General features: G+C 46.7%; 9 protein-coding genes across 9 annotated transcripts; 6 read left to right on the plus strand and 3 right to left on the minus strand.

Moving 5' to 3' along the window:
- Nucleotides 1–1,599: 1,599 nt before the first annotated feature.
- Nucleotides 1,600–4,707, minus strand: TREMEDRAFT_34336 (uncharacterized protein; the record flags this gene model as incomplete). Its single annotated transcript, XM_007006938.1, has 7 exons — nt 1,600–1,820; nt 1,989–2,243; nt 2,616–2,715; nt 2,863–3,000; nt 3,126–3,725; nt 3,795–4,025; nt 4,093–4,707. Coding segments are annotated over 7 exons (2,160 nt in total), but the record flags the coding sequence as incomplete, so codon positions are not given.
- Nucleotides 4,708–4,999: 292 nt separating this feature from the next.
- Nucleotides 5,000–6,632, plus strand: TREMEDRAFT_34338 (uncharacterized protein; the record flags this gene model as incomplete). The annotated part of the gene is made up of 4 exons (XM_007006939.1): nt 5,000–5,757; nt 5,849–6,182; nt 6,230–6,529; nt 6,600–6,632. 4 exons carry the CDS (start codon nt 5,000–5,002, stop codon nt 6,630–6,632), a joined length of 1,425 nt encoding a protein of 474 aa, XP_007007001.1.
- A 418-nt stretch (nt 6,633–7,050) lies between these two features.
- Nucleotides 7,051–8,427, plus strand: TREMEDRAFT_64837 (uncharacterized protein; the record flags this gene model as incomplete). The annotated part of the gene is made up of 1 exon (XM_007007049.1): nt 7,051–8,427. One exon carries the CDS (start codon nt 7,051–7,053, stop codon nt 8,425–8,427), a length of 1,377 nt encoding a protein of 458 aa, XP_007007111.1.
- A 1,884-nt stretch (nt 8,428–10,311) lies between these two features.
- On the plus strand, nt 10,312–12,620 carry TREMEDRAFT_64838 (uncharacterized protein; the record flags this gene model as incomplete). Its single annotated transcript, XM_007007050.1, has 4 exons — nt 10,312–10,384; nt 10,437–10,832; nt 10,922–11,261; nt 11,312–12,620. 4 exons carry the CDS (start codon nt 10,312–10,314, stop codon nt 12,618–12,620), a joined length of 2,118 nt encoding a protein of 705 aa, XP_007007112.1.
- Nucleotides 12,621–16,403: 3,783 nt separating this feature from the next.
- TREMEDRAFT_64840 (uncharacterized protein) lies at nt 16,404–17,888 on the minus strand (the record flags this gene model as incomplete). Its single annotated transcript, XM_007007051.1, has 2 exons — nt 16,404–16,808; nt 17,487–17,888. 2 exons carry the CDS (start codon nt 17,886–17,888, stop codon nt 16,404–16,406), a joined length of 807 nt encoding a protein of 268 aa, XP_007007113.1.
- A 985-nt stretch (nt 17,889–18,873) lies between these two features.
- TREMEDRAFT_64841 (uncharacterized protein) lies at nt 18,874–19,632 on the plus strand (the record flags this gene model as incomplete). Its single annotated transcript, XM_007007052.1, has 3 exons — nt 18,874–19,126; nt 19,262–19,274; nt 19,527–19,632. The coding sequence occupies 3 exons, from the start codon at nt 18,874–18,876 to the stop codon at nt 19,630–19,632; spliced, it is 372 nt and encodes a 123-aa protein (XP_007007114.1).
- A 313-nt stretch (nt 19,633–19,945) lies between these two features.
- On the plus strand, nt 19,946–20,482 carry TREMEDRAFT_64842 (uncharacterized protein; the record flags this gene model as incomplete). Its single annotated transcript, XM_007007053.1, has 2 exons — nt 19,946–20,032; nt 20,075–20,482. 2 exons carry the CDS (start codon nt 19,946–19,948, stop codon nt 20,480–20,482), a joined length of 495 nt encoding a protein of 164 aa, XP_007007115.1.
- A 595-nt stretch (nt 20,483–21,077) lies between these two features.
- TREMEDRAFT_64843 (uncharacterized protein) lies at nt 21,078–21,641 on the plus strand (the record flags this gene model as incomplete). Its single annotated transcript, XM_007007054.1, has 1 exon — nt 21,078–21,641. One exon carries the CDS (start codon nt 21,078–21,080, stop codon nt 21,639–21,641), a length of 564 nt encoding a protein of 187 aa, XP_007007116.1.
- Nucleotides 21,642–21,768: 127 nt separating this feature from the next.
- Nucleotides 21,769–25,890, minus strand: TREMEDRAFT_40623 (uncharacterized protein). Its single transcript, XM_007006959.1, has 10 exons — nt 25,543–25,890; nt 24,956–25,061; nt 24,830–24,908; nt 24,431–24,482; nt 24,252–24,370; nt 23,798–24,025; nt 23,367–23,558; nt 22,717–23,185; nt 22,238–22,515; nt 21,769–22,062 (listed from the first exon to the last, which is right to left on the minus strand). Exons 1-10 carry the CDS (start codon nt 25,618–25,620, stop codon nt 21,954–21,956), a joined length of 1,710 nt encoding a protein of 569 aa, XP_007007021.1. The 5' UTR covers nt 25,621–25,890; the 3' UTR covers nt 21,769–21,953.
- Nucleotides 25,891–27,018: the final 1,128 nt, after the last annotated feature.

A 27,018-nucleotide genomic window follows, 5' to 3' on the forward strand; every position in this document is an offset into this window, starting at 1 on the left:
ACCACGCATACAAAACCAACGAAGCGGACGCTAAGAATTGGTGTTGGCAAAATTACCTCAATCAACGGTCTTTGGCTCAAGCTGATAACGTGAGGACGCAACTAAAACGAAATATGGAGAAGTTTGATTTAGAATTATGTTCGACAGCGTGGGAGGATAAGAATTATTGGAATAATATAAGACAAGCTTTGGTTTGTGGGTTTTTCATGCAGGTTGCGCATAAGGAAGGTGAGAGAGGGAGTTATACTACTGTTAAGGATAATCAGGTGGGTCAATTCCCATGTTTCTTTTTTTTTCCCCCTCTTTCGGAACTCCTAGTCCTCATGTCTAACATGGCTATCCGAGACCCCTCGATTGCCCATCTCGTTATCTTCCTCTGTCCACGCCGTTTCATTATTATCGGAGAGTCTCTTCTGTCCTTTCACTGTCGTTTTTTTTTGAGTTCTTCCTCATTCAACCTCGCATCAGCTAGGTGGTGAGAACGAACACACGCGACAAGGGAAGTCGAGAGCTATCAGCTATTTGCAAACATCTTAAAAGAAAAAAGAGACTGAACATTAGGTCGTTCGACTACATCTCTCTTGCGGTCTGGACACCACACCAGAATGGGTGTTATATAACGAATTTGTGTTGACCACTGCCAATGTGAGTATCTCACACTTCTTTTTCATCTCCCCCACCACTGAATCACTTCATCTCCTCATTTCCTTCATCCCTGTCTGAGCTAGTCTTCATCCAGTCCCTCTCTGAGAATCGACCGCGGTGGTCTAGAACCTAGGTCAGGCGTATTAACCCACCAGTTCATCCGTACCGTCACTGAAGTCCGACCTGAATGGTTGTTGGAATACGCAGCGGATTACTATGATCCTAATACTTTCCCACCGGAGAGCGAGATACGTCGTGCTTTACAACGAATCATCAACAAGGTGGGCATTTGTTTCTTTCTCCCTGACATCGTCCCAACTTGTCCTTCTCCAAAAGGTATCTTCCCTCCGTCACATAAACGTCGATCTTTCCAATCTCCCCGTCTTTTCTACCTTTCATGATTTATCAAGCATGCCCATCAAACCATCTTGCTTCTCGTATCACTCATGCGTGTGTCATGTGACTCAACTGACTTATAGAAACTCGGCAAGACGACAAATAATGGTGAAGGGGAGAAGAAGAAGAAGAAAAGGAAAGATCGTTAAATGTGGTAGAGTAATCTTCACATGTACCTCACTCATCAAACTTTATATTTGTCGGGCGAGTTCCTGATACTTCGTTCTCAGATGATGCATCTTTCTAAGGATTTCCACATTTTCTTGAGATATCAACTACGATTACTGTAGATATGTAGACTCTGTCACTACAATGAGGTATTTTCCCGCTCATATGAATTGATCGTAGATCCATCTACCTCAGATCTCGCCTTCTTCCACATCATCATCCCTTTTCACGCGCTGGAGTCAGTATCATTCCTCTTTCAATCTCCTCTTACATGACTAGATGTCTTGTGAGTTATCATATTCAAAATGACTTCATGATGATATGTAAGGCTACTTCAGGTTGAGGTGGTGGAAAGTGTACAGGAAGAAGGAAGTTGGATTGGAGAAATTTTCAAAGGGAATTGGTCGAATAAGCAGAGATGTGAAAAGGTTGTAAATGTGGAAAGTCCAAACAACAAAAAGACGAAGGCAAAAAGGAGAAGAAAAAGAAAAGAAAAAGACTCACTTTGATTTCTCTATCATCATAAAAGTCCGTAGCATGTTTTCTCTCTTTCTCTTTCTCTTTTCTTGATTCACGTTCTTCACCACTTTCACGACCTTTATCATATTTATCTTCCCCATCATATTTATTCACCTTATCATATTTATCCCTTCTTTCGTATTTAGCATATTTCTCTTTTCTTTCGGAAATCCCACTATCCCTCTTATCCCCTTCTCTTCCATATTCTCGATCTTTCTTACCACCATCACTTCCGTATTTTTTCTCTTTATCCCTCCCACTTTCTCTTTTGAGATCTCTATCATATTCTTCCCTCCCACCCTCTTTCTTATAATCCTCCCTCCCACTTTCCTTTTTGTAGTCTTCCCTCCCACTTTCCTTTTTGTAGTCTTCCCTCCCACTTTCTTTTTTGTAGTCTTCCCTCCCACTCTCCTTCTTGTACTCGTCCTTTCCATTTTTGTAATCCCTATCGTACTCTTCTCTCCCATAATCCCTCTTATAATCTTTATCATCCTGTTCTTTCTTTGAACTTCTTTCTTCTCTACCTTTATATCTGTATTCCCGAGATTCACGGCGACTAGAATCCACATCCATATGTAATGAAAAGGAATCTCGACGATCTTCTTTCTTCTTGACCTTGTCGGGAGAATGAGCCGAATTGAGATCACTCGTTTCTACTTCTGCTAGTTTTTCCTGGTGGTCAGTTTATTGACAGACATCCTACAAGGGGCACTAGTGAGATATATGATATGACCTGTCAGCGAAGAGGGAGTGAAGGGCCTATGTGAGCTGATGCCAACCAAAGAGAAAAAGAATCTAGGGAGTGACCGCAAGAAGGAGGAAGGGGGAAGGGGGAAGGGGGAAGGGGGAAGGGGGAAGGGGGAAGGGGGAAGGGGGAAGGGAAGAACTAACCTTCTGTCGACGGATGAACTTGTCATATGCAGTCTTCCTATCTTCTTCATCTGGGATATCCTTGAACTCCGGCAAATCTTTGATATGTGCCAATGCCTGGTGATCAGTGATCAGCGAGCATTCATTGTGAAGAGGCTTGAGGGTACTGCCCAGTGTTTGCATCGTAGCATACAGGATAAATGTTTTGGAAGAACATAGGAATTGAAACATTTGCAGAGGGAGCAGAAAATAAACTCAACTCACCTCCTCATATGTCATATCCACGTCGATATGTTTGCCGACCTTTTTGATGGCATAACGAAGATCATCAATCCTATGTCTTCGCTTCCTCTCGGCCCTACGAGATTCCGCCTGTGCGACCTGGACAAATTTGCCGTGCATCTTATTGTCAGACTTTCCCTAACAATTCCCACCCGATTCATCTGTCCAAGATGGCTAAGATACCTGTGGCGGGTGGTGGGGAGCGATGGTGGAAACGAGTCGCGATGAAGTATGAAACCACTTACCATTTCGTAAGCATCCGCTCGGACTTTAGAATCCAGTACATTTTCCAAAGTAGTCCCTTTGAGCATGTTCTCAAAATCTTCGAATGTACTTTCCAACTTGACCTTCCCCATTCCCACTGTCCTTTCCACCTTCTCCACAGCTCTCTCCGTTTCTTCCGCCATATCATCCACGCAATCCATCCACATATCCATCGGCGAGCTTCCTGGTAGACCAAGAACTTTCATGTATCTCTCATCATCCTTGATTTTCGAGTATGTATCTTTCCATTTACTCAACCTGGTGAGCTCTCCAGAAGCTTGTAATTCGGCCAACAATGCACGAAACCCTTCGCGGGCTTTACGAGAAGTTCGTATACGTTCTGAACGTAACCGACGTGTTTCGTCGTCAAACTCATTATCGAGTATACGGAGATAATCATCGTACACGTCGAGCATGTCAACAGTGGCGATTTGTTGTAATTCCGGATCAGACTTCCATTGAGGAGAAGATAGGATCATGTCGTACGCTCCACGCCAACGGGTGGATACGGTGACGTCAAGTTGACGGATTAGCTGACCGAGTTTTTGAATGTTTCTTTCACGAAGTTCTTTCTCATGTTGCTATATGTCAGCACCAATTTGAATACAATGGAGAGGTCAAGTAAACTGGGAGAGCTTAGTGGTACTAACGGCCTCTTGATGCTTCTTTGCTGTAGTCCATTCTTCCAACAACATCTCTCTCTCGTCTGGATCCAGCTCACGCCAATTTTTGTCGTGGGCAAAGACTTCAGCGGCGGTTTTCATGGTGGAATACGTTTTGATTGCGGGATGTTGCTCGAACATTGACTGGAAAAGAGGACGAAGACGAGCTATACGATCTTCTTTCGCTTTCCTCCGTTCTTCGTGAATGTTCATGATGAACTGTAACATGAGCATTCGTTTGTATCTCTTCATCACCAGACATGGAGGTCGAATTAAGAAAGCTCACCTTTTCGAAAGCGGCCCTTTTCTGCGCCAAAGTGTCCAATGCTCGATAGAGGGGATCCATAATTATCCTCCTCATCGCATGATCCCAAGTCCACGTCTCATCCACTCCTTCTTTCTTGAGCAAATGCATAAAAGCCGCTTCTGCTTCTTGAAGTGTTTGAAATCCCCCGGGAGGCATGATGATAGTTTCCAACTTTTCGAATTTCTTCGGTCCTGTGGGCGGAGCCTTTCTCTCCCTGATCGGCGAGGGGGGTTGATAACCTTGTAAAGCATTATGATCTCCCGCTCTGAGATGATCAGGAGTCGATGATCTCGATCTCGGAGGGGGAGTAGGAGTCCTTTGACCCGCCTCTTTGGCACGTTGCTTTGCAATTTCGTAAGCTTCCTGGTTATCGATCCGTTTCTTTAATTTCACGAGTTCAGGAGGTAGATCCCACTTGGTCTCTTTGGTGGAAGAGTTGACGTAGTATGGTCGACCACTGGAGAAATACTGTTTCCATTGAGTCTTCGCCATGGCCTTTTCGAACGAAGTACGAAGCTCATCTGGTTTTTCCCAAACTGATTGTTTCGTGACCGAATGAGACCAGTAGATACGGCCCTCGGGGTTCTTGTACTCTCGCTGTTGTATCAGCAGATCTCCCGCGGGCGCACTTTGTCCGACTCTGAGAGATCACTCACCCATTGCGACTTTGACTGTGGGGCGGGTGAGGTTGACATGTTGTTGTGGAAAGATATGTAAAGAGGAAACGGGTTGTCTCTAGAGTAAGAGAAAGCCGGTTTTGGAAAAGCGGCACCAAATTTGCATTACGTAAACAAACCTTTGACCGACTTTTTCGACTTTCCTCTACATCCTACTCTGAATACCTCTCAATTACTTACTACTACCACCACTACTGCACTACTGCAACATGAAATCAAGACCCATCATACTCAGAGCACTAAAGGCAAGGCAGGCATCCACAAATCGGATCATTGCACCGCCTCGTCCGTCCATCATCCCTTACCGACCTTTACATTCCAGTTCTCGGCAGTTCAACGAACACACCTCCCATTCCGATCCCAAGTCGGGCGGCCAATCTAATCCCAATCAGTCACAGTCCAACCAGTCCAAGTCTCGTTCACGACAATCTGAGGAAGTGGCCGGTCCGCCTCAATCCCCGTTCAAAGTCTTTATCGAAACATTGAAACAGGAAATCAAGGCTAATCAGGGATGGCAAGACAATGTCAAGCAGCTTCAAGGAGATGTCGACAAATTGGCCGACACTCAGGCGATGCGAAGAGCTAAGGAACTGTACGAGAGAGCACGTATAATGGGTATGATCAAAGATAACCCCCGGATACAATCGGCATTGGACGATTTGAAGAAACGGGGTGTGAGCGCCAGTGAGGCCATTAGTAGAGGTCTGGAAGATAGCGGAGTGATTAGTGCTATACAAAGCACTTATGGCTGGGCCGCGGATACAACGGCCCGGTTGACGCAACCTTTTAGGGATACTCCCATGTATAAAGCCTTGGCGGCCAATATAGAGGAGGCGTTTGACGATACGGCAGGGGCTGGGAGTCGGTATGGTGGGTATGAAGAAAAGGAAGAGAGACGGAAGAGGAGGGAATTGAGGGCTCAAAAAGCCGGAAAGATAGCAAAGAAGAGAGTCAAGGCTAATGCTGAGTGAGTAATTCATGATGACACCGTATCAGCGAACATTAGGAGGAAAAAGCTGGGTGTACGATGAGAAGGAGTAAGACTGATGTATATATAGAGCCGGTGAAGCACTTGTATTGGCATCAGACTCTGAACCCACATCCTCACGCTTCTCATTCCTTACATCTTCTCCCACTTTCCAGCGACTCAAAGAGGCTTACTACGAGTCCGACTCCCCCGCCGTCTCAGCTTTGAGATATGTTACGACCACAGTCGGACGATGGTCGGAGGAAAATGAGACTGCTCGTGTCATTAGGGCAATGAGAGAGATCGATCCAGATTTCCAGTTGGAAAGTTGGACGAGGGAACTGAGAGAATACATTGTTCCCGAGGTGGTGGATGCGTACTTGTCAGCGGATAGAGAATCCTTAAAGGCATGGTGCGGGGAGGCGGTAAGTTGCTACATGTTTCAAAACGACTCTTTGACACTGACTGCCAGACGTACAATGTTCTCTGGGCCACTATGGGTCAATACATCAAACAAGGTCTCATATCCGATTCCAAAATTCTTGACATCAAACACGTCGATGTCACCGAGGGAAAGATGCTTGAGAACGGTATCCCAGTGTTTATCATTACCTTTGCCACTCAAGAGTTGCTACTTTTCAGGAATGCCAAGACTGGTGATGTGGTAGTGGGGAGCGAAAATGATGTCGAGACATGTCGGTATGCGTTGGTGATAACGCGGGTGGAGACGGAATTGGAAAATGAGTTGACGGGTGGGTGGAAGGTAGTCGAAGTAAGTGCTTCTTCATTCTAGGAGTCGTTTCGATAAATTATGCGACATAGAAAATTCGCTGACTCGGTAGATGGCTCGGAGAGGTACGAAGGGGTATATGTGATCTCATTTTAAGTCAGAGGGTAGATCATTACAACATTTTTGCATGCACCATTCGAAAGTTTACTCATCAACAGCAACCCTCCCTTATAGTCCCTCCTGATTCGTGTCACTCATTGACCTCACTAGTGCTTTGATTGGTTCGAGATGACACTGCCTGACGTACTTCAGTTTGTCGAAAAAAGTTTCACGAGGTCTGTTGGGGATGGTAATTGGGTGACAGTGATGAGAGCGTGAAATGAACAGGCAAACCTCTCTGGTCTCACTGTTGAATGTCTGAAACCTCCGACTCTCACCTGGTCCGACCAGCGACACGTTCGAAGTGATGAAAGGAAGTACCACGCCTTCCCCCTTCATTAAATATCTCCGATGCTATTACCTGGCTTTCATCATCTCCATATCTCTCCTATTAATTCCCTGACATGTCTTCCCGTCAACGAGCACGACCTTATGTTGAGGAATACGACGAGGAAGACTATGATGATGATTTTGACAGTGAAGGTGAACCCTACAACTCACCAAGCCAACGCAAAACACCCCATCACAGATCCTCACCAAACCATCCAAGACGAGCAGATACGAGTCGAGGTCTGATGACGGATCACCACACTCCCCCTAGACGCACAACGAGAGTATCGGATAGCTTCTTGGACGACTTTGGTCCCTCTACACCTGCACCTTACCGTCCTTCCTATGATCGATTCAACACCCGGCCTCCTCTTGATCAAGGGTATAATCTAAACGAAGCAGGACCTTCTACATTCCCTCCCGCTTCCCCCTTTTCTCGAACTCCTGCGTCCGCATATCGTCAACGTGGTATGACAAACGATTATTACCCCACTGGAGAGACCTTGAGACCAGCACAACCACCTCTCAACAATTTTTCAGACGATGACATGTCCCCGCTACGCAATGCAACGCAAGATTACGATTTTTCTGGTCCTCCTGCGGGACTTGCTGATCGATTTGCGGGTCTGGGTATTTATGATAATAATATCAATACAATGACCAATGATGAGCCAATCCTGGATCCAAATATACAATATATGAATGATGATGATTTAGCTGCTTACTTAGCTTCCGCACCTCTAGAATCACAACAACCTTTGACATATGACTCTCCTCCTCATATCCCATTTCCTTCCGAAGATGAAGACTCACCTCCTGATCCATTACCCCGAACCGTTACATCAGAATCAGATTCCGATCAAACCATCACTCATCATAGGAGAACTAAGTCTACCAACATTGCCTCAAAATCTCATCACAAGTCACATTCTCACAACCCGTCTCGAACTCATCGACCGTCTTCCAAATCCGTCCCCCACAAGTCGCATACAGCCTCGACTTTATTGGGAAACATGACCAACATATTCTCTTCGAGAACCAGTAAAGGGATTCCTAACTGGCTCAAGGAAACCTTGGAGGGAGATCGAGATTTCCCAGCTTCATTCAAAGTTAAATTAAAGAGGATGAAATCAACTTTAGTAGTTCCTTTCACGGATGATTATGCGCTCAAGGTTGAGAAAGACATACCTGAAGATGTTGTGCAGGAGTTGAAAGAAATGACTGGAAGTGAAGAACATGAAGGGATCTTGTCGGTCAGAAGTTATGGAGAGTTGAGACGTACTAAAAAGTTCAAGAGCGGTTGGAAGCTCAGTTTTCAGGTTGGAGATACAGAGAGCTATGGAGATTTGGGGGAACTGTTGAGAGATGAAGATACAATTTTGATCAAGTGGAAAGAGGAGGATGATGGGGAAATGGTACTTTTAAGTGATTGGGAGAATAAAAATGGATGAGATTTATGATCTTTGAAACGGATCAAGGATTGAGGCTTAAATGGTGACGGTGGAATAATGAAACGGATCAAGGATTGAGAATTAAATGGTGATGGTGAAATATGACATATGTCAGGAGAAAGACATACTGTTTGTGGTTGAAACTCCATCTGTAAGAGAGCAGCTGACATGGATATGTTTACGGTCCGAAAGGATACGAATGAACAAATGATGAGATCATCAGTCATGTGACATGTTACAACCTCCAGAATATGGTCAAGGGTCAAAGGATTTGGCCTTATGCTGAGATTATTGACCAATATCCCACTTCCATATTATTGACCCCTACAATCATTCAAGAGCACTCTACTAATAATCCATCTGGTCATTCAGACTTTCATAAAAGATAAAGCTGACAAAACATTCATCAACAAGCAGATTCATATTCCATAGATCCAAAAGAAATAAAAAAGACATCCGAAATGGGCAGGGAATACTGGGCCGAGCTTGCCCGAAGTGCTGGCAAAGAAAAAATCCCTGTTGGTGCTACCCTATGGCCCACTTCACAGGGTTTAGAGGATGGAAGTAACACTTATCTTGACCCCTTTGAAGATTCTGTGTCTGAACCTGATCAATGTCACGGCCGTCGAACAACTATTTCTTAATAGACCGACGGTCGACGAACCTCGGCTAACTTCACGCTCTGAGTCGATGTCTCACCCAACCAGGAGGGCGCAGACGTCGAAAGGGGTGTAACTACGGCGTACTTCGGCGTAGTTACTCTAACTAGGGTTTTCTTCTACTGATGGCGATGTATCTTGATTTATAGCTATCTCAATCTGTCTTTCACTACTGACAACAATCAAGGATCGCTGAAGAACTTCAGCGATCTTCTCAGCTAATATTATCTACTCCTCCTAGACGTTCATCCAACCCTCTCGCGCTTTGACGTACTTCAACGCACTTCGTCCAACTTCCCCGAGCCCTCGGCCATCCTCTTCCTCCTTCGACTAACTCCGCCTAACATCGCCGCACTTCTGCTCCCATTGTCCCTACTTAGCCTAACTCCGCCTAACATCGCCGCACTTCTGCTCCCATTGTCCCTACTTAGCCTAACCCCGCCTAACATCGCCGCACTTCTGCTCCCATTGTCCCTACTTAGCCTAACCCCGTCTAACTTTGCCGTACTTCTGCTCCCATTGTCCCTACTTAGCCTAACTCCGTCTAACTTCGCCGTACTTGGTGTCAGAAGTCCTGAGTTACGTGTAGAGTAAAGAGGTTAAGGCGTGATGGGGTTTTGATGGCCAAAGGAGGGTCATTGTTGGTGGAGTAATCGAGGTGTCACGACGTAGTTTGTGACAGTCGCCCCCTTCTTTAGCCGCGAACGTCCTCGTGAGCGATTACACCTCTGTCGTGGCAAGAGAACTTAGCAGCGTAGCACCCCATTCTCTCCCTCCCCATGACCATCCTCCACTCTTCTGCTCTTTGCGCCGCACTTCGTAGTTGGGCCTCCTTTCACTCCAGAACCCGACAATGAGACTCCCCTAACTTCGTCGAGGTTTGCCGTAAGAAGCCCTGTGTCTTTTGTAGGTGAGACACGCTTCCTGAATGGCAGCCGAACAACAACGTTGTTTGTCGAAGTAACCCTCGCTTATATTGAGATGAGACACTATAGCGTGGGAATTTTGATCGTCCCTGCGATGCCTTTTGTTGATGAAACGCGAAGTTTGCTGCATGTTGACGACGAGGGGTTAGGTTTGATTATACTAAATACTGAGCAGTTCGTCGAGCTTCTCTCTTTTTCCCATCTGCTTTCAAAACTTTCTATCTCTCTTACCTAGAAAACAGATTTGTTACCTTGAATCATCGCCTCGAGTTTTATTCTCATTTAAATATCTTAACGTCATGGCCCCTTCTACTCCTACACCCAGCCCTTTCGCCGCCATGAGGAACTTTGGTGGTATGGTGTCATCTGCTCGTGAGTTTTCATCGATACTCACCCTACCTCGCCAAACTTGGCTGATGTTCAGTTTCTTTCGGCGACAGATCTCGCCAAGTCTCCTCCCTCGGCCTCGGCACTCTCTCTCTGGGGGAGCCGTCTGGCGCTGCCCCGCCCCCTCGCTCCGCCTCTCCCTCCGCTGGTTCTCCCGTCCCCGTAACGGGTTCTCCTGGAGGGCCTCCTCCTGCCGCCACTCCTCGCCGTAGGACGCCCGCCTTTCGTCCTGGTGAGTCTCCGTCCTCCTCCGACCAGGACTCGCTCAGTGGGGGCTCGGAGTCGGGTGATCGACCCGACACCGAAGAAAGTGAGGATGATGATGATGGGGAGGGTAGGATCGATAGTGAGGGTGAAAGCGAGTTAGAAGAATACCCGGATGATGACGTGGAGGTGATTAGTGTAGAGGACAACAACGTAGATAGTCCTGAGCGTGAGTTCTTCGTCCAACCCCTCACACCTTCGCCGAACTTGGCCTTGTTTATCTGTTCTTTAGCTCTCCAAGACATTGCTAACTCGCAGCCGGTCCTGCCCCTCCCCCTGCTCAAATTGTGGGCCAGAAACGACGCCGTTCCCTCTCTTCTTCTTCTTCTTCCTCTTCTTCTTCTTCCTCTTCTTCTTCCTCTTCCGGGGTTCTCCCCCCCCCCAACGCCATCGCCGCTGCCGCCGCTGCTGCTGCCGCCGCCGCCGGTCCTGCTGCCGCCGTCCCCGTCGCTGCTCCCCCCCCTTCTCCCAGAGGGGAGCCTTCGCCCAAACGGGTGAAGAGATCACTGCGGGAAGAAGAGTACTTGTGGGAGAAGATGAAGTCCGAGCCTGGTCGTTGGATCGCGGTTGGTGTTGACGAAGCGTGTGATCGTTGCCGGTGAGTCCACCTATTCGTTCTACGCCGAAGTTAGTCCTGCTAATTAGTAGACGTGAGATTATCACGTATAATCGTCCAAACTGGCCCTGCCTCAAGGCAGTCAGGCCACACAACAAGGCCCTCCGTTGTGCTTCATGCACGTCTGGCCCCTGCTCCTTCTGTCCCGTTTCCTCTGCCCGGGACATCCCGCCCCGTCCCTTCGACGCTTCTCCTCTCCCCCCTCCCCAGACTCCAGCGTCTGTCCCCCGTTCGCGGGTACCGTCTTCGTCTCTCCGGTCGGTTCGCCGTACTTCGCCGGACCTCCGCCCGTCGCCTCCGTCGCCGTCGCCCTTCGCTCCTGTGGCCGGCCCATCACGTCTCCCGGCTGTTCCTCCTTCGTCTTCTCGCCGTCCTTCGGCCTCTGCTCCTTCGGCCTCCCGTCCTTCGGCCTCTCGTCCTTCGGCGCCACGTCCGTCCTCTCCAGTGGTAGCTTCTCCTCCGGCTCACAGCACCCGAAGTCGGCGTCCTTCTGTTCCTCCGGCCTCTTCGGCGGCCCCTCCCGTCACCCCTCCCTCTGCTTCCCAGAAGACACCGAAGTCTTCTTTAAAGAAATCAAAAGGGAAATCTAAAGGGAAGGAGGTTGCCTTCAATGATGGTGATGTGGAAAATGAAGATACTCAGCGTGCTGGTCCCTCTGCTCCCCGGTTGTCCCTCGTCCACCCTCGTATCTCCCTGGACGTCCGTATTCCTGAGGACGAAAAGGAACTCGCCACTTATCGTTCTCTCGTCCTCGGTCTCACTACTCAGCTTGAGGCCGCCCGAAATGATACATCTCTCCTGCTTGACTTCTCTTCTCGTCAAGCTAACGCTTTAAACAATCTTACTGCGGCGTTAGTAGATGTAGTCAACACTGGGGCTCTGGACGACGAAGCAAGGACAAGGTTAGCGGACGTCTCTCGCCGAAGCCTTACTGAGATAGCCGATGTTCGCCGAAGACTGTTCGACACCCCCTTCCTAGTCACTCCTATGGCGTATGAGCCACCACCGTCCCTTGACTGGTTAGGTCGCCGTAGTAATTCTCGTGTCCCAGCTTCAGCCCAGACTGCTCTCGACCTCCTCAGTCTTCCCTTCGAGTGTCTACGGACCATACGTTCTCTGTGGAGGACCCCGAGCATGCAAGCTGCTCGAGATGTCCAGGACTTCGGTGACTTCTTTGGGGCTATGAATCGGGCATGGAATGCTTCTCTCTCTACTGCGTTCCCGTCTGAGACTCTCGATCTACCTTCGGTCATCGGTAGCCTCCACACCAATCCCGCGGGACCGAGTAGATCGAAGGAGAAAGGAAAAGGAAAAGGTAAGGGTAAGAGTAAGGACAAGTGAGCGGTACGTAGCTGTAATCCTATGTTGTATGCAGTACGTTCTATCTCCTAGCCCTTCGCAGTCGCCCTTCCTTCGGCTTAGTAGGGTGAAGTTCGTGGAACTTCGCCAATATGTCATCAGCTCCATCGACGTTCTCCACTGGTTCCCATGATACTGAATCGTCTGTTCCTTCGTAACCTAACCACTCCACCAAGTACTCTAACTTTCCTGACCTCTTATTTACTCTAGAGTCCACGATATCCTTTACCTCCCAAGACTCTCCCACATTGTCTACTTCTACTGGCCCAGGTGGCTCAGCTTGCTGACCAGGAAATATTGGAGGGTGATAAGGACGGAGCAAGGAGACATGGAATACATCATGGATACCTGCCATCGTTCCTGGTAATTCCAATTTACAAGCATGAGAACCTACCTGCCGTACTACCTTGTACGGCCCACTTTGCTTAACATCTAACTTCTTCATTGGTCTCTTCGTCTTAATATTCTCTAACGACAGCATCACTAGGTCTCCTTCCGCGAAGTTCGGCGTAGTCCGGTGTTTCCTATTGTATCCTTCGGCGTACTTCTCATTAGCTTTCTCAATTCCTTCGATACAATCTTTGTGTATTTCAGTCAAGTCTTTTACCACCACCGTAGCAGCGGGCACTTCGACCTCGCTAGCCTTTATCTCTTCAGCCCAACGAGGGTGATATCCATAGTTCGCATAGAATGGGGTTTTGTTTATCGCAGAGTGCTGGGTGTTGTTGTAAGCAAAGCTAGCTCGAGCGAGTAGCTTTGACCAGTCGTTCTGCTGATAGGAGGTGAAGATTCGAAGATACAGTTCCAAAGACTGGTTGGTTCGTTCGGTCTGTCCGTCAGTCTGTGGATGATATGCAGTAGAGAGATGTAGTCTTATTCCGAGACTATCGGTCAAATTCTTCCAGAACTTGGAGGTAAACTTCGATCCCCTGTCCGATACTATGTTCTCTGGCAACCCATGCTGGGCCACCACATAGTCCAATATCAACTCTGATAGGCCGGCTGCGGTTAACTTCGTCGTAGTCGGGATAAAAATGGCCCATTTGGTCAACCGATCCACCACTACCAGGATGGAATTATATCCATGGGAATTTGGCAGCTCCTCGATAAAATCCATCGAGATGCTAGACCAAGGTTTCGTAGCTACCTCCAGTGGTTTAAGCTCCCCATGAGGTTTCTGCCTGTTAGTCTTCGCTCTCTGACATACCGCGCATCCAGCAACATAATCTTCGACATCCTTCCTTACTCCAACCCAGACATAATCCCTCAGGACTAGTTCAAGGGTCTTCGCCGAACCTGGATGACCGGCCAAGGCTGAGTCATGTCGCATCTTCATGATCTTCAGCCGAGCATCGGCGTAGTTCGGCACATAAATGCGATCGTCGAATGTGAGGAAACCTCTTGAGTTCCACCCCCCACGAAGGATTAGAGGAGACCGCGAACTACGGCGTAGTTCGGTGATTGATCCTGGTTCCTGCACGTTATCGTTACACGTAGGATGAGAACACTCAGCGCAAACGACTCCTAATAATTCTTCTCTGACCCCTTCTATGTCTTCGTCCTCCTGAACTCCAAGTACTAGATCCATAGGGTCCACAAGATCATTTTCCTTTACCTCCCTTGTCCCTTGCAATGCTCGAAGGAGGTGACGCAACTCCGACGTGGTGGCGTCAACTTCGTCGAACTTCGGCAGACCTTGGATAAGGTTGCTCTCTTGTACCATGGTACTTCCTTTCCCGGAATGATAGTCCGCCCGTCTAGATAATCCATCTGGAAGACTTGCCTGGGTTCCTGGCCGATAAACCATTTTAAACCTGAAGTTAGCTAGCTCCTCTACCCACCTACCTTGCCGAGGACTGAGTTGTTTCGGTTCCATCCAGTAGGTAAGGTTTAGATGGTCGGTAAGTACTGTGGTTTCTACCTGCAATAATAAGTGTCTCCTTCTTCTGAAACCCTCCACTACAGCGAGGAACTCCTTTTCTCCTACCGTATAATTCAGTTGAGCTGTGTTGAAAGCACCAGACTCAATAGCTACCGGGTGTTCTTGACCAGCCGTGTTGATCTGCGAAATTATGAACCCCCAGCCGAAGAACGACGCATCTGTCTGTAATATCGTCTTCAATGTAGGGTCAAAATGGGCTAACACCGGCGCAGTACACATCCTAGCCTTCAACTCTTTGAAGGCTGACTCCTGTTCGACTCCCCATACAAATGGTACCTCCTTCCTTGTCAAGTCATTGATAGGTCTAGCAATCTTCGAGAAGTTGGGGACAAAGCGCCTGTAGTAGCTTACAACTCCAATGAATCCCCTTGACTCTCGTAGATTCTTAGGACGTGGGAAGGAAGTGATGGCATCAATGTATTCTGGGTTCACCGATACACCTTTAGAGGATACCACGAAACCCAGAAACACCACCGAATCTCTTTCGAACTCGCACTTACTAGCTTTCACGTACAGGCTCGCCTTCCGCAGTACCTCAAAGACCTTCGCCGTAGTTCCTCGTAATTCCTCCAACGTATTCCCATAAATGAGGATATCGTCAATGTAGACCACGACTCCATTCCCTAGTAGCTCTCTAAACACCTCATTTAGGAAGTGTTGGAAGACCGCGGGGGCGTTTCGCAGCCCATCACGAACAACCAGAGATTCAAACATACCATACTGTGTCCTGAACGCCGTCAGGTGTTCATGTCCCTCTGTCACCCTCAACAATTGGTATGCTCCAATTAGATCTAGTTTGCTGAAATACCTTGCTTTTCCAAGTTCCTCAGTAATTTGACCTATTAGAGGGAGAGGGTAGGCATCTGGTATGGTCGCTTCGTTCAGTTTTCGATAGTCGATGACCATTCGCCATTGTCCTTCGGCTTTCTTCGGTATCATAAACATTGGTGAGCCGTATGGCGAGTTACTTGCCCGAATTCGGCCAGCGGCGATTTCGCGATCTAGTATGTCTCTCAGCGCGCGTCTCTGATCTTCTCCTTGAGCATAGAGGGAGGCGACCTTAAGGTTCGCCCCCTCCTTAAGCTCAAACTTCAAATCGTAGGACCTTGAAGGGGGAAGGGTCTCTCCTCCCTTCTTCGGATTAAAAACGTCAATGTACTGGTGGTATTGTTCAGGAACTACCTGGAACAACTCGTCTTGTTCCTCCGGGCTCAGCTCTTCAAGCTCATCTTCGCCGCGGAGGTCTATCGCGTCCGTCGGAGTCGGCAGCCCTATGGCCGCTAACTTCGCCGCACTTGGTGGGGTTGGGATGGGAAATTTCACCGAGTTGTCTCTTCCATCAAGGACAACCCCTTCCTTCCTCATCCAATCCCACCCTATCACAACATCTGCGTCGCAGAGCGTTGTTACATCGAGACAAACAGATCGCACTTCGGCGTCCTTCGTCAAACTAAATCCGACTTCGACAAACTCGGTGATGGGTCCAGCGACACTCACCGAGCCGTCGAACATGTGAACGGGTACGCTCACCTGATATCGCCTCTTTTCTACACCTATCTTCGCTGCCGCCCTAGGGCTTATATATGAACAAGTAGCTCCAGTGTCCCAGAGCGTAGTTAGCTTTATTCCATTAATGAAAATGTCCGATTTAGGTTGATCTCTGGAAACGGAAGGGATGAGGAGATGATTATCGACATTGCATGAACAAGGGGTACTGAGTGGTGTATTTTTGTATTCACAATCCTCTGGCTCCATCAGCTGTGTTTCTTTTATGGGTTTGGGAATGGTGGCCGAGAGAATATGGCGGACCCGCCGAGCCTCGCCTACTGCGACAGGTCCTCTTCTTTTCCCTGGTCCTCTTCCAAATCTACTTCTCCTCCAACCGCATTCAAGTTCCTCCTCTGTCCGAGAGGTACTGCGTTCCCTCCCGATCCTCCACCACGTTCTCCGAACTTCCCCCCCCATGGAGGCAACAGTCCAACCTTAACCTTAGCCTCCCTTACAGGGCATTCCTTCAGCCAATGTCCTGCTTCACCACACTCGGTACACTTCCCCTCCTTCCTCCTTGTCTCCCTCAGATCGGAGCTTGGCCTAGGCCATCTTCGGCGAACTTCGTCGATGTTTGGCGGTGTACTCTTTACCACCGTCGACATCATAGCCGCCTGGACACCACCCTGCGCCGAAGGTTGCCCCTTTTCCCATTTCTTCTCTTCTTTCTTCTCCGTCCTCTGACTTTCCACCACTGTCGTTGTCCTTATCCCTCCTTCCCTTTTCCTCTCTGCCTCCTTCTCCACTTGTCTCCTCCACAGGCGGTTGTCCAAGGGAATCACAAACTCCAATAGCTCTTTCACAGTCCCAAACGATCTACCGTGTCTTGCAATTTCATCTAGGAGGTGCGATTTTAGTCCTTTCTTGGCTCGGTCAACTAGGTTTCCATCATCAGACCACTTAAGAATCGCAACATGTCGCTGGAAGGCGGAGAAGTAGTCCGAAGCAGACCCGGTTTGCTTGAGGTCGTTAAGTTGTCGGGCCGCAGTTCCTTCTTCGTCTGGATCACCAAAGTTAGTCTTGAGGTACTTAATGAACTGATCGTGTGTCGTGAGGTACTCAGGAAGAGGTCTTTTGGATAGATCGGGCTGCACTGCAAGAAGAGGTGTTTCGCGTAGATGAGAGATCATGAAAAAGACTTTCTTAGTGTCGTCGGGGAAAAGATGAGAGTTCAATTCGAAATGTACGTCGCACTCAGACAGAAAGGCGGTTAACTTGTTCCGATCTCCTCTCCAGAGGTCTGGGTTAGGTAGCTTTATCCCCTTCCGTTGTTCGCCCACTACGCTTGGGGTCGCCGAAGTTTGCCGTCCCATGGCGTACCTCACTCCTTCTGATATCCCTTCTGCAATCCCGCCCACTGTATCCCTTTCTCTTCTCTGTTCCCATTCCTCCCTACGCCTTCTCTCCTCCATCATGTCTTTGTTCATATTCGCCACCATCTGCATCAAGGCCAACACCACCCCTTGTGTTCCTTCTTCTCCCAAGTTCGCCGTACTTCCAGTGTTTTCTCTTGGGCGCGGGGTTTGGTCTGATCCAAGTGGGGATCCCGCAGGTGGGAGAGCATTAGACGGAGGAGAAGGAGGGTTAGAAGGCACCGGTGGAACGAACTCATCTCCTTGAATTGATCCCCCCACACTATCCTCCACTCCAAGGTCCTGCCCCATTGCTCTGCTAAGCTCCTCCAATGCTCTCCTCTCGTTCTCCTCCATCCTGTCTCCATCCCTACTCATCCCTCGTGTAATTCTTCTTTCTGGTTCCATATTATCTTTGTACTTCTCCGAGGTTCGCACGGGTCGTCGGTAACAGCGATCCTTGATACTGTCACGGCCGTCAAACAACTATTTCTTAATAGACCGACGGTCGACGAACCTCGGCTAACTTCACGCTCTGAGTCGATGTCTCACCCAACCAGGAGGGCGCAGACGTCGAAAGGGGTGTAACTACGGCGTACTTCGGCGTAGTTACTCTAACTAGGGTTTTGTTCTACTGATGGCGATGTATCTTGATTTATAGCTATCTCTATCTGTCTTTCACTACTGACAACAATCAAGGATCGCTGAAGAACTTCAGCGATCTTCTCAGCTAATATTATCTACTCCTCCTAGACGTTCATCCAACCCTCTCGCGCTTTGACGTACTTCAACGCACTTCGTCCAACTTCCCCGAGCCCTCGGCCATCCTCTTCCTCCTTCGACTAACTCCGCCTAACATCGCCGCACTTCTGCTCCCATTGTCCCTACTTAGCCTAACTCCGCCTAACATCGCCGCACTTCTGCTCCCATTGTCCCTACTTAGCCTAACCCCGCCTAACATCGCCGCACTTCTGCTCCCATTGTCCCTACTTAGCCTAACCCCGTCTAACTTCGCCGTACTTCTGCTCCCATTGTCCCTACTTAGCCTAACTCCGTCTAACTTCGCCGTACTTGGTGTCAGAAGTCCTGAGTTACGTGTAGAGTAAAGAGGTTAAGGCGTGATGGGGTTTTGATGGCCAAAGGAGGGTCATTGTTGGTGGAGTAATCGAGGTGTCACGACGTAGTTCGTGACAATCAAAATCAAAATGACTTCTATCTCCCATCTTATTGGGACCCCACAATTGATGAAGATGAATTCTTTGAATATCAATCATCTCCTGATCTTCTTGCTCAAAGTACTCAAGATGATGGTAGCCCATGCTGGGCTACCACATAGTCCATTATCAGCTCTGATAGCCCAGTTGCGGTCAACTTCGTCGTAGTTGGGATAGAGATGATAGAAGAACAAGAGAAGATGGGTTTACTTTCTGATACAATCACAACAAACCAAGAATTTCTGACCAATACAAGTGATACATGGATCATGAGAAATACCCTTGAGAGGTTTTATAGCTGGAAGGGGTCTAATCCTGAAAATGAAATTACTAAAGCTAAACATTGGATGCTACACGGTTATCGGACAGAACGAGGTGGTCTTCAAGGATTTGACCTAGCTGAAAGTGAAACTGAGAGAAGGGCCAGTAGACGTGGGTTGAGTCAGATGATCCATCAGAGCCCTCCAAGTAAAACATGCATATGATATCTGTGTTCCACACATAAGCATATTGAGGCATGGTCCAAATTTTCAGGAAATGAGCAGGAATATTTGATATGATTCACAGTGTATTCAGGTCTGTGAGTATAGATAGTGTTTTCCTCATATCATTCCTCCTCTGATAAGTCTCACATGTGACATCTTGCAAGGAGCTAAGTTGTCTTGTAGGAGACGTCTGTAGGCAAAGATGGATCTACTACAGTACAATAGCGCACAAAAACTCTTTTTATTCCTGTTTCATGTCATACCCTGAGACTATCTTGGTACTGTCTCATCTGTCCTGCTGTTACTCTCAACAAGAGGAACCACTGCATCGCTTCTGTAAGCCGCAGGACACCTTATCTCCAGGCATACATGAAAGCAACTGCTTTGTCGTATCGCTGTGACGTGTTTCAATTTACTCCGCGCGCGGGGACTGAGCATGTCCCCGCTGTATAAAGGAAAATAAAGTGAGACATGTGTCAAAATTCATGACTCGAAGATAAGAAATCGATCTCAAGCTCAGATTAGAAGAGATGATATCATCTCATGCCGATTCTTTCACCTTTGAACCAATACCCCTGAAAACGCGGCGGTGAAAGTGATTAGAAGCCCCGGGCGGTGTTCTTGAGTCTGCAAAGGACTAGTATAAAACCCCCCCTCTTCCCATTACTTATCCAAATAAATCTTTGTCTTGTTCATTCTTTGCCCTTCCGTACTCTAACTCATCAATCTCATTCATAAGCTTGTCAACAGATTCACAACAAACATCATGTCATATCAAAATACGGACGGCGTGACCGGATCCTTGGTGACTTTCGAACCAACAGAATATCTAGATCCGTATACGGATGAAGTGGTGAGTTGCTACTTTTGCATATTTATCTTGGCCTGACTTCAGACTGGTGAGACTGTGAAGGTTTCTCCTCCCTATGAGTGGCATCGAATGTGGGGCCAGAAGAGTTCAATGGAGGACCAAAGAGAGGATACTATAATGGTTGCAACCGGAACTCAAGGATATACTCATTCTGAGTTAGTCACGAATGTAAAAGAGGATCTAACAGGTGATGGTAGGGAAACTAATCAAGGATCAAGAGCATATGAGGAGAGTGAAGGTGTTGCAAGAGCAAAGACTCAAGAAGAAGAGTATGCGGCTTTGGCAAGTGGAGAAACCCAATTAGACTCCCGGAGGAGGAAGAAGTCAGAACGCTATGCCGGAGGGAGGACGCCTTTTTCCTCATCTGGAACAGTGACGAAACATACTTCGGCGACACAAAATCCCAAGTCCTCAAGGAGGAGGAAAGCGTGAAAGTCCCATTTCGGGGACACTTTTGGCAAAGCGGATGACTCTTCTGTGCACCCAATTTTTGTATCTTGTCAAATTCAGGTCTATTGAGTAGGAGTACAGTACGATAGGGTCAGTGAAAAGATAAGTAGAATTAATGCATTATCTTTTCCTTTCTGAAATGCCTTCTTTTGATTGACAGATAACACATGTGTCAGACATCTAAACTTCTACTTTTCAATCATTTCCTTTCAAAACAGGTCGAAACAGATGGCATCATTCAACGTGTTTTCTGAACCTTTGATCGTGTCCCCCTTAAAACGCTCGGTAAGATAAATGAAAGGCCTCAGAGCGGACTATTATAAGAATTAAGTGAGTATAAAGACCTAATGACACTTGAATTAATCTCAATTCACAATCATCACATACCCATCTAACCCAAACTTACACCTGCACACAATTTTCTCACTGAGTATAATCAAAAAATCATGTCCAATACCAACACCAATCAATCTACCTTTAACCCCCATATGAGGTCTGTTCCATCTCCATATGGACAAGACGATGGATACTATGATGATGCTCTGAGTTTTCAAGAGAAGTGTTTGTCCCCGTTCTGATGCACCAGACTGGAGAATTGGTAGACGGTTGGTTGGGATATGAATGGACGCCTGAGGTCGAGCAGGCTTATATGTCACAGAACACCATCATTGTTGGTGGACCGGAATATGATTATGATGAGTCAGAGCTCTACAATGATGAGGAATCTTGGAATGAAGGAGAGGAAATTCAACAGGAATTGAGATACAATGACACTTACACAATCACTCAAGGAAGGGAAATGACACAGGAAGAAGAATATGCCACTTTAGCAGGAGGGGAGATACCTAAAACTGACAGGGAAGGAAGGAGGTTGGCTAGAATTGCTCATGATCTCGAAAACTCTAATCGGAGACTGGTAACAACACGCAAGAGAAAGTCAAAGTCCACTGCTGCACAAGGAAGTCAGACAGCAAGGACCACAGTCTCTACCTCTGATGCGCAAGGGGGACCGTCCACCCTGACCGGCATGGAACATGTAGATGAATCCAGCTCTACACAAGTTGCTCCCACTACCAAGCCCGTTGTTACTAGGGCGTCAGACAGTCACAAGTTCTGGGACACCCTCAACCGCGAACAGTGAAAGGTCTAGTCACAATGTCACTCACTACCCATGGTGCTGGTTGGTTGGAAGTAAGTAATGAGGAACAGACTGAGTTGAGAGGAGCGCACCGGGAGTTAGTTTGAAGGAGATGATCGTTATGGTTTGATAGTAAGGAAGATGCATGATTCATTGATTCTAATGATTCTACAGATGTCACAGTCAAATTGTCCATGAAAATGGAGAGAAACAAAATACCCACAAATCCTAAAATAGCCCATTGAAAAAACCTGAATGATTAAATGTCTAGAGAATGACAATGATCAGATTCCGAAAATTACAAGAGATAGTGTGTCACACCATCATCGGCGCAGACGTGGGGATAGATGGTATATCACGCTTGGCGGCTCCGCCCGTGCATAGAGCGGTAGGAAGGAGGGAAGCATCTGTGGCCGAGTATTCCCTGGATGTCAGCAACGAAGTCTCCAGATACATACTGAATACTCTCAAGTAACCATAGAAGGATCATGCGGCTCGTCGGGAGAGTGAGTATACAAAAGTGCTTGATGTGGAGTGAGTGGGAGATATAGATTAAAGGGAGGTGTGACCTGAATTGCAGGTAAGAAGGGACAACGCACGGTGGATAATTACAACCATTCACCAAAACCCAAGCTCCTGTAGTATCTGCCGTATCACTCCATCCACTACCTATAGTAGCGTTTGCCGCATGTGCAGGGGTAGGCAAAATTATAGGCGTACCCGTTTGCGTACGAGTAGGGAAAAGTGCGATTTGGGCGGAAGTGAAAGAAGGTCCTATTGATGTTGGAGGCCATACTGAATGGTTGGATACTTGAGAAGGATCAATAGTAGGGGATGCGACACCACCTGTAGCTGAAGCAGGGAACGTGCCTTCGAACTTGATTGTCAGCGCTGCTACGAGGATTTTCATACTCAGGTAATCAACCTCTAAAAAAGCACTTCTTCAAATAACGATCACAAATTGATCAATGAATGCAGAAGGTGAAGAAATCCGGTTTAAAGTGTTACTTCTGGTGATGACAGGTATGAAGTGATGAAAAAGATAAGAAAGAAGTGAGAAGCACGAAAGATAACTCACTTGACTACCTCCAATCCCAATACTTTTACAATACCCTCCTGCAACTCTTGGATCACCAGGTATCCAACCATTTTGCCATCCAAGTTTATAATGCCAAAACGGACTTGAAGCATAACCTAATTCCGTAGAATTACCAATTTTCCAAGTCCAAAAGAACCAATTTTGTAAAGCGTCCATATTTGCTTTGGCGTAACCTAACAAATCACTTTTGGTTTGATCTGAATAATTGAACCATTCGTCCCATTGCGTACAATTGGAAAGTGATTGATACGAAGGAGTACCACCAACTCCAACGAGCCATTTACCACAATCGTTTATGGCTAAAGACCATTCACCACCCATAACTAAACCGAAAGAAGTTTGTGTATCGTTTGTACCGCCTCCCCAAGAACAAGCTGTTGATTGTTGCCAAGACCAAGGATTTGTGTTTGCGCCGCCGAAAGCGAGGTACGGATGTTGGTCTAGAGATCTGTTTGCTTTAGCTTCATCCTTGAGGAGCAGCAGCAGAGTCAACAGGAGAAGTGTTTGAGATAGCGATCTTTCGATTTCGGGTCAGTGGCAGGAGAGAGCAAAGCGCACGGTGAATAAGTGAATTGGTAGGGAAAGATGGGTGGTGAAGTGAAACTGTATCAAAAACTTTATTGACTCACAATCGATCTGCCCCATTGAGGAAACCCTCCCATTTTGCGATCCCCACAAACCCTTCATGTATAGCAATAATCGGTCCGTTCCCAGTTCCGAAACCTGTGATACCCCTGATCAATTGATAAGCTTGGTAATAGAAAGCCTGCATGACTTCCATTCCGACGATACTAGCTTCGACTTCATTGACGAGTGAAATCCTGATCGTCAGCGTTAAGTTGTACACACTTTAACATGTCATCATGGTTGTGAATAATTTGGATCCGGATGATCATCGAACTCCCGGAGTGGATAGTGTTCCCAACTATCTCAATCCACATTGAGATTCAAGAAGACAGTAGTCGCAGTGCAGTATACATGGTGTGGAACGTTAACGCAGGTGGGGAGGGATTGTATGGGATGAGGGGGAGCAGAAGAGGAGGAAGACGGAGTCACGTACATCGGTACGACCTGTTTTATCCCATCTTGACTGATATATTCTGTCAAACTACGTATATACTCCAAATGACGTTGAGCATTGGCAATGCCCATCACACCATACATCCAATTGATAGAACCAGCTTTACCAGAATGGTTCCAACCGTTTTGTGACCCAGGGAGGGCGTGAAAATCAAGTAAGATTCGGAGACCGTACTTGCGTGCCCAGGCGATAGCTTTGACGAAGTATCTGGGTGTCAGCATGGATGTCGAGGAGGCAGCGACAAATATTATAGGTATTGCCCTGCAATGTGAGAAAGAGATAAGAGTAGACACTATTTGGGGGAAGTAAGACATTTTGAGTCGAGTAAGTGGATACGGGGAAGAGTGTACTTGTTTTCTTCTTTTGGTCTCTTTCCATTTGAGAAGAGAGAATCCCACTTAAAGGGGAATTGGGGAAAAAGTTTACAACTCACGTCCATGAAACCTGAGCTAGGAAAGGTTCATCACCCTCCGTAGCTATTGCCCAATAACCTAATGGTATCCTAACCCAATTCAAACCAGCCTGAGCGATCTCGGCGAAATCTTGTTCAGTCTACAAGTCAGTCAAAAAGGATATTTCCGATGTCTGACAAGTGGGAGTGATGAGACATACGATGAAAGTTTTATAATGATCTTCCATGACTGTAGCTAGATTATCACCTAATCTATTCGTCAGTCACTCGTACGTTTGATATTGTTGAAATCGCAAAGGTAAATCAAGGATGTAATTCGATCATCACTAATGATGACTGGGTAAATTTCGTACTGATGCCACTAAGACGATAGTATCGAACCTCGATAGGAAAGTAGATGTGGTAGAAGATTCATATCGAGTCCATATAGGTTTATGACAGATGGATATATGTGGATGTGGAATGGGGGATAAAGGCGAGTGAAGTCATGATTGTAAATGGCATAGAAAATAAGGGATAGGAGGTATAACAAAAAGAGGGAAAGAAGAAGAGAGAAAATGAAAAAGAGAAAAGAGAAGAAAAAGAAGAAAAGAACTAACGCTTGTGATAAAGTATATTCATCAACAGCTTGAGGATTACTATTTTGATATTGTTCATATAAAGCAGGAACTATAAAAGCTATTTAGTCAGTACATACTCAACAAAAACGAGATAAGATTACTCACGTTCAGTTACTAACCATCCACCCAGATTAACACCTCTAACTATGTTCTGTCCCCATTTCCAATCTTCTAATAAACTTGGACTCCAATCTTGAGCACGACCGGAAACCTAGGATGATCAGCTTACTCTCCTGACATCACGATTCTTTGTAGGTTCATTGACCCAAACGTCAATCCACATTTACTTCCCTCTACTTTTCGGCTCTACCGTGTAGCTCTTCCCTCGGTGACAAGACGGCTTGATGATATCGACGTCTGTTTCTTTGTTGCGATCGTGAAGACAGTTATTTCCGTCACTTTGATCTACTGAGCTAGGCACGTTCATAAATATCACCGTCGAAGCTACTCTTTCTCTTTTGGAGACACCTTCAACACCACCAGCAACAATGTTTTGTCCAGCAGATCCCTTCCATCAAACTAGACTGTTACATGTTACATCGAACAGATTCCCCTTGTCGTATCTCACATGAATAGAGGTAAATCGGGAATGAACGATAGTATTGAAAAAAAAAAAGTCCACAATTGATTCACTTTGAAACATGAAGATCTTTTGATTCACGACCCTGAAAAAGAGAAAGAATTCAACTCACGGTATATGGTTTTTCCGGATCCACAGCCCAATTACCTCCCATCCAATTAATATAAACAAATTCAGTTCCATCTTCCATCTTAACAACACTTCCATTCCCTCCACTTCCAGCGGTCAAACTAATAGTATCATTCCCTCCTTTAGTCGTACCACCTACCACATTTCCTCCATCCCCATCTCCACCAGTAGAAACACCATTTCCATTTGCCCCATTTCCATTCGATCCGTTCTTATGTTGTGTAACACCAACAGCTACACCAACAGCAATAGCAGCGATTAAAACCACTGCGATTGGTATTCCCCAAAAGAACCATCTTCTTCCTGATTTAGTACGTGGTATACAAGTTCGATCATGATAATCTTTCGTTATTGTCGTGGTTCTTATCGTATGACCTGGTGGTGGTGTGAGAAAACGTGAAGAAGAATCATTCGGATTATGATCTTGTAAGAAACGAGATGATTCTGGTGTATACATTTGACGATGAGAAGGAAGAGGAGGAAGAGGTTGAGATAAAGCTGCTCGTGAAGTAGGTCTAGATGGATAATCTTTTTCGTAATTATCCATTGAAATACTAGGTGAAGTAGGTAGGGACGATAGATGATCTAAATAAATAGCTGTGGGTGATGGAGATAATTCAGACTGTATTATGAGCACAGAAAGTCGGAATCGTTCGTCTTTCAACAGCTACAAGGAGAGAAGTAGTCGAAAGGGTAGTCAAATTTTTAGTAACTTTCAAATCCTTCTCACTTGTTGAGTCTCGGCTGTGATGAGAGGGAACGATAAGTGTTTGGAAGGAAGATAGAGAAGTAGAGAAGTAAGGAAAGTAAAGAAAGTAAGGTGAACCTCGAGGATGATTGAACCGAGTCCGAGCGAACGACGTTGATCAAGTTGAATGACACGAAGTACTCGTAGTGCGATCATCGGGAAGGATGGAACACACAGCATTATTGTGAAAGATGACCATATCCTTTCACCCGGTTACTCCGCTACTCCGCTTCTTCATCCTTTCATTGTTCACTCTGCGAGGTATGTGGGGTAGAAGAGAGGGTGACAAGTACGACTAGTGAACTTCGCCTGTCGAGTAAGATGATGGTAATTCTAGCGAGGTAGATGGTGAGAAAAGAGAAGAAGATGATCGAAAATCGAAAGTAACGTGGAAAGGCAAAAAAGAAGACATTCGTCACATACCTCATCATACCCTTCTCTCCCATTCCCATTCCTTCCACCTCTCCCATTCCCATAACTCCCATTCCTTCCTCTCGTCCCACTCGTTCCAACGTGACCTACAGAACCAAGATGTACAGGACCTGAAATATGTATACCAGGTGGTATTTTCTTACCCATTTCTTTACTTTGCCTGATATGATTCAAGGAAAGGAAAGGAAGCGAGATACTAGCTACTAGTCGTATCAATCTCACAAAGAAAACGTTGTAGCTGACGAAGACACGAAAAAAGTAAGCAGAGTAGCAGCACGA

Source organism: Tremella mesenterica (genome assembly GCF_000271645.1).
Source record: "Tremella mesenterica DSM 1558 unplaced genomic scaffold TREMEscaffold_12, whole genome shotgun sequence".
Taxonomy (NCBI): domain Eukaryota; kingdom Fungi; phylum Basidiomycota; class Tremellomycetes; order Tremellales; family Tremellaceae; genus Tremella; species Tremella mesenterica.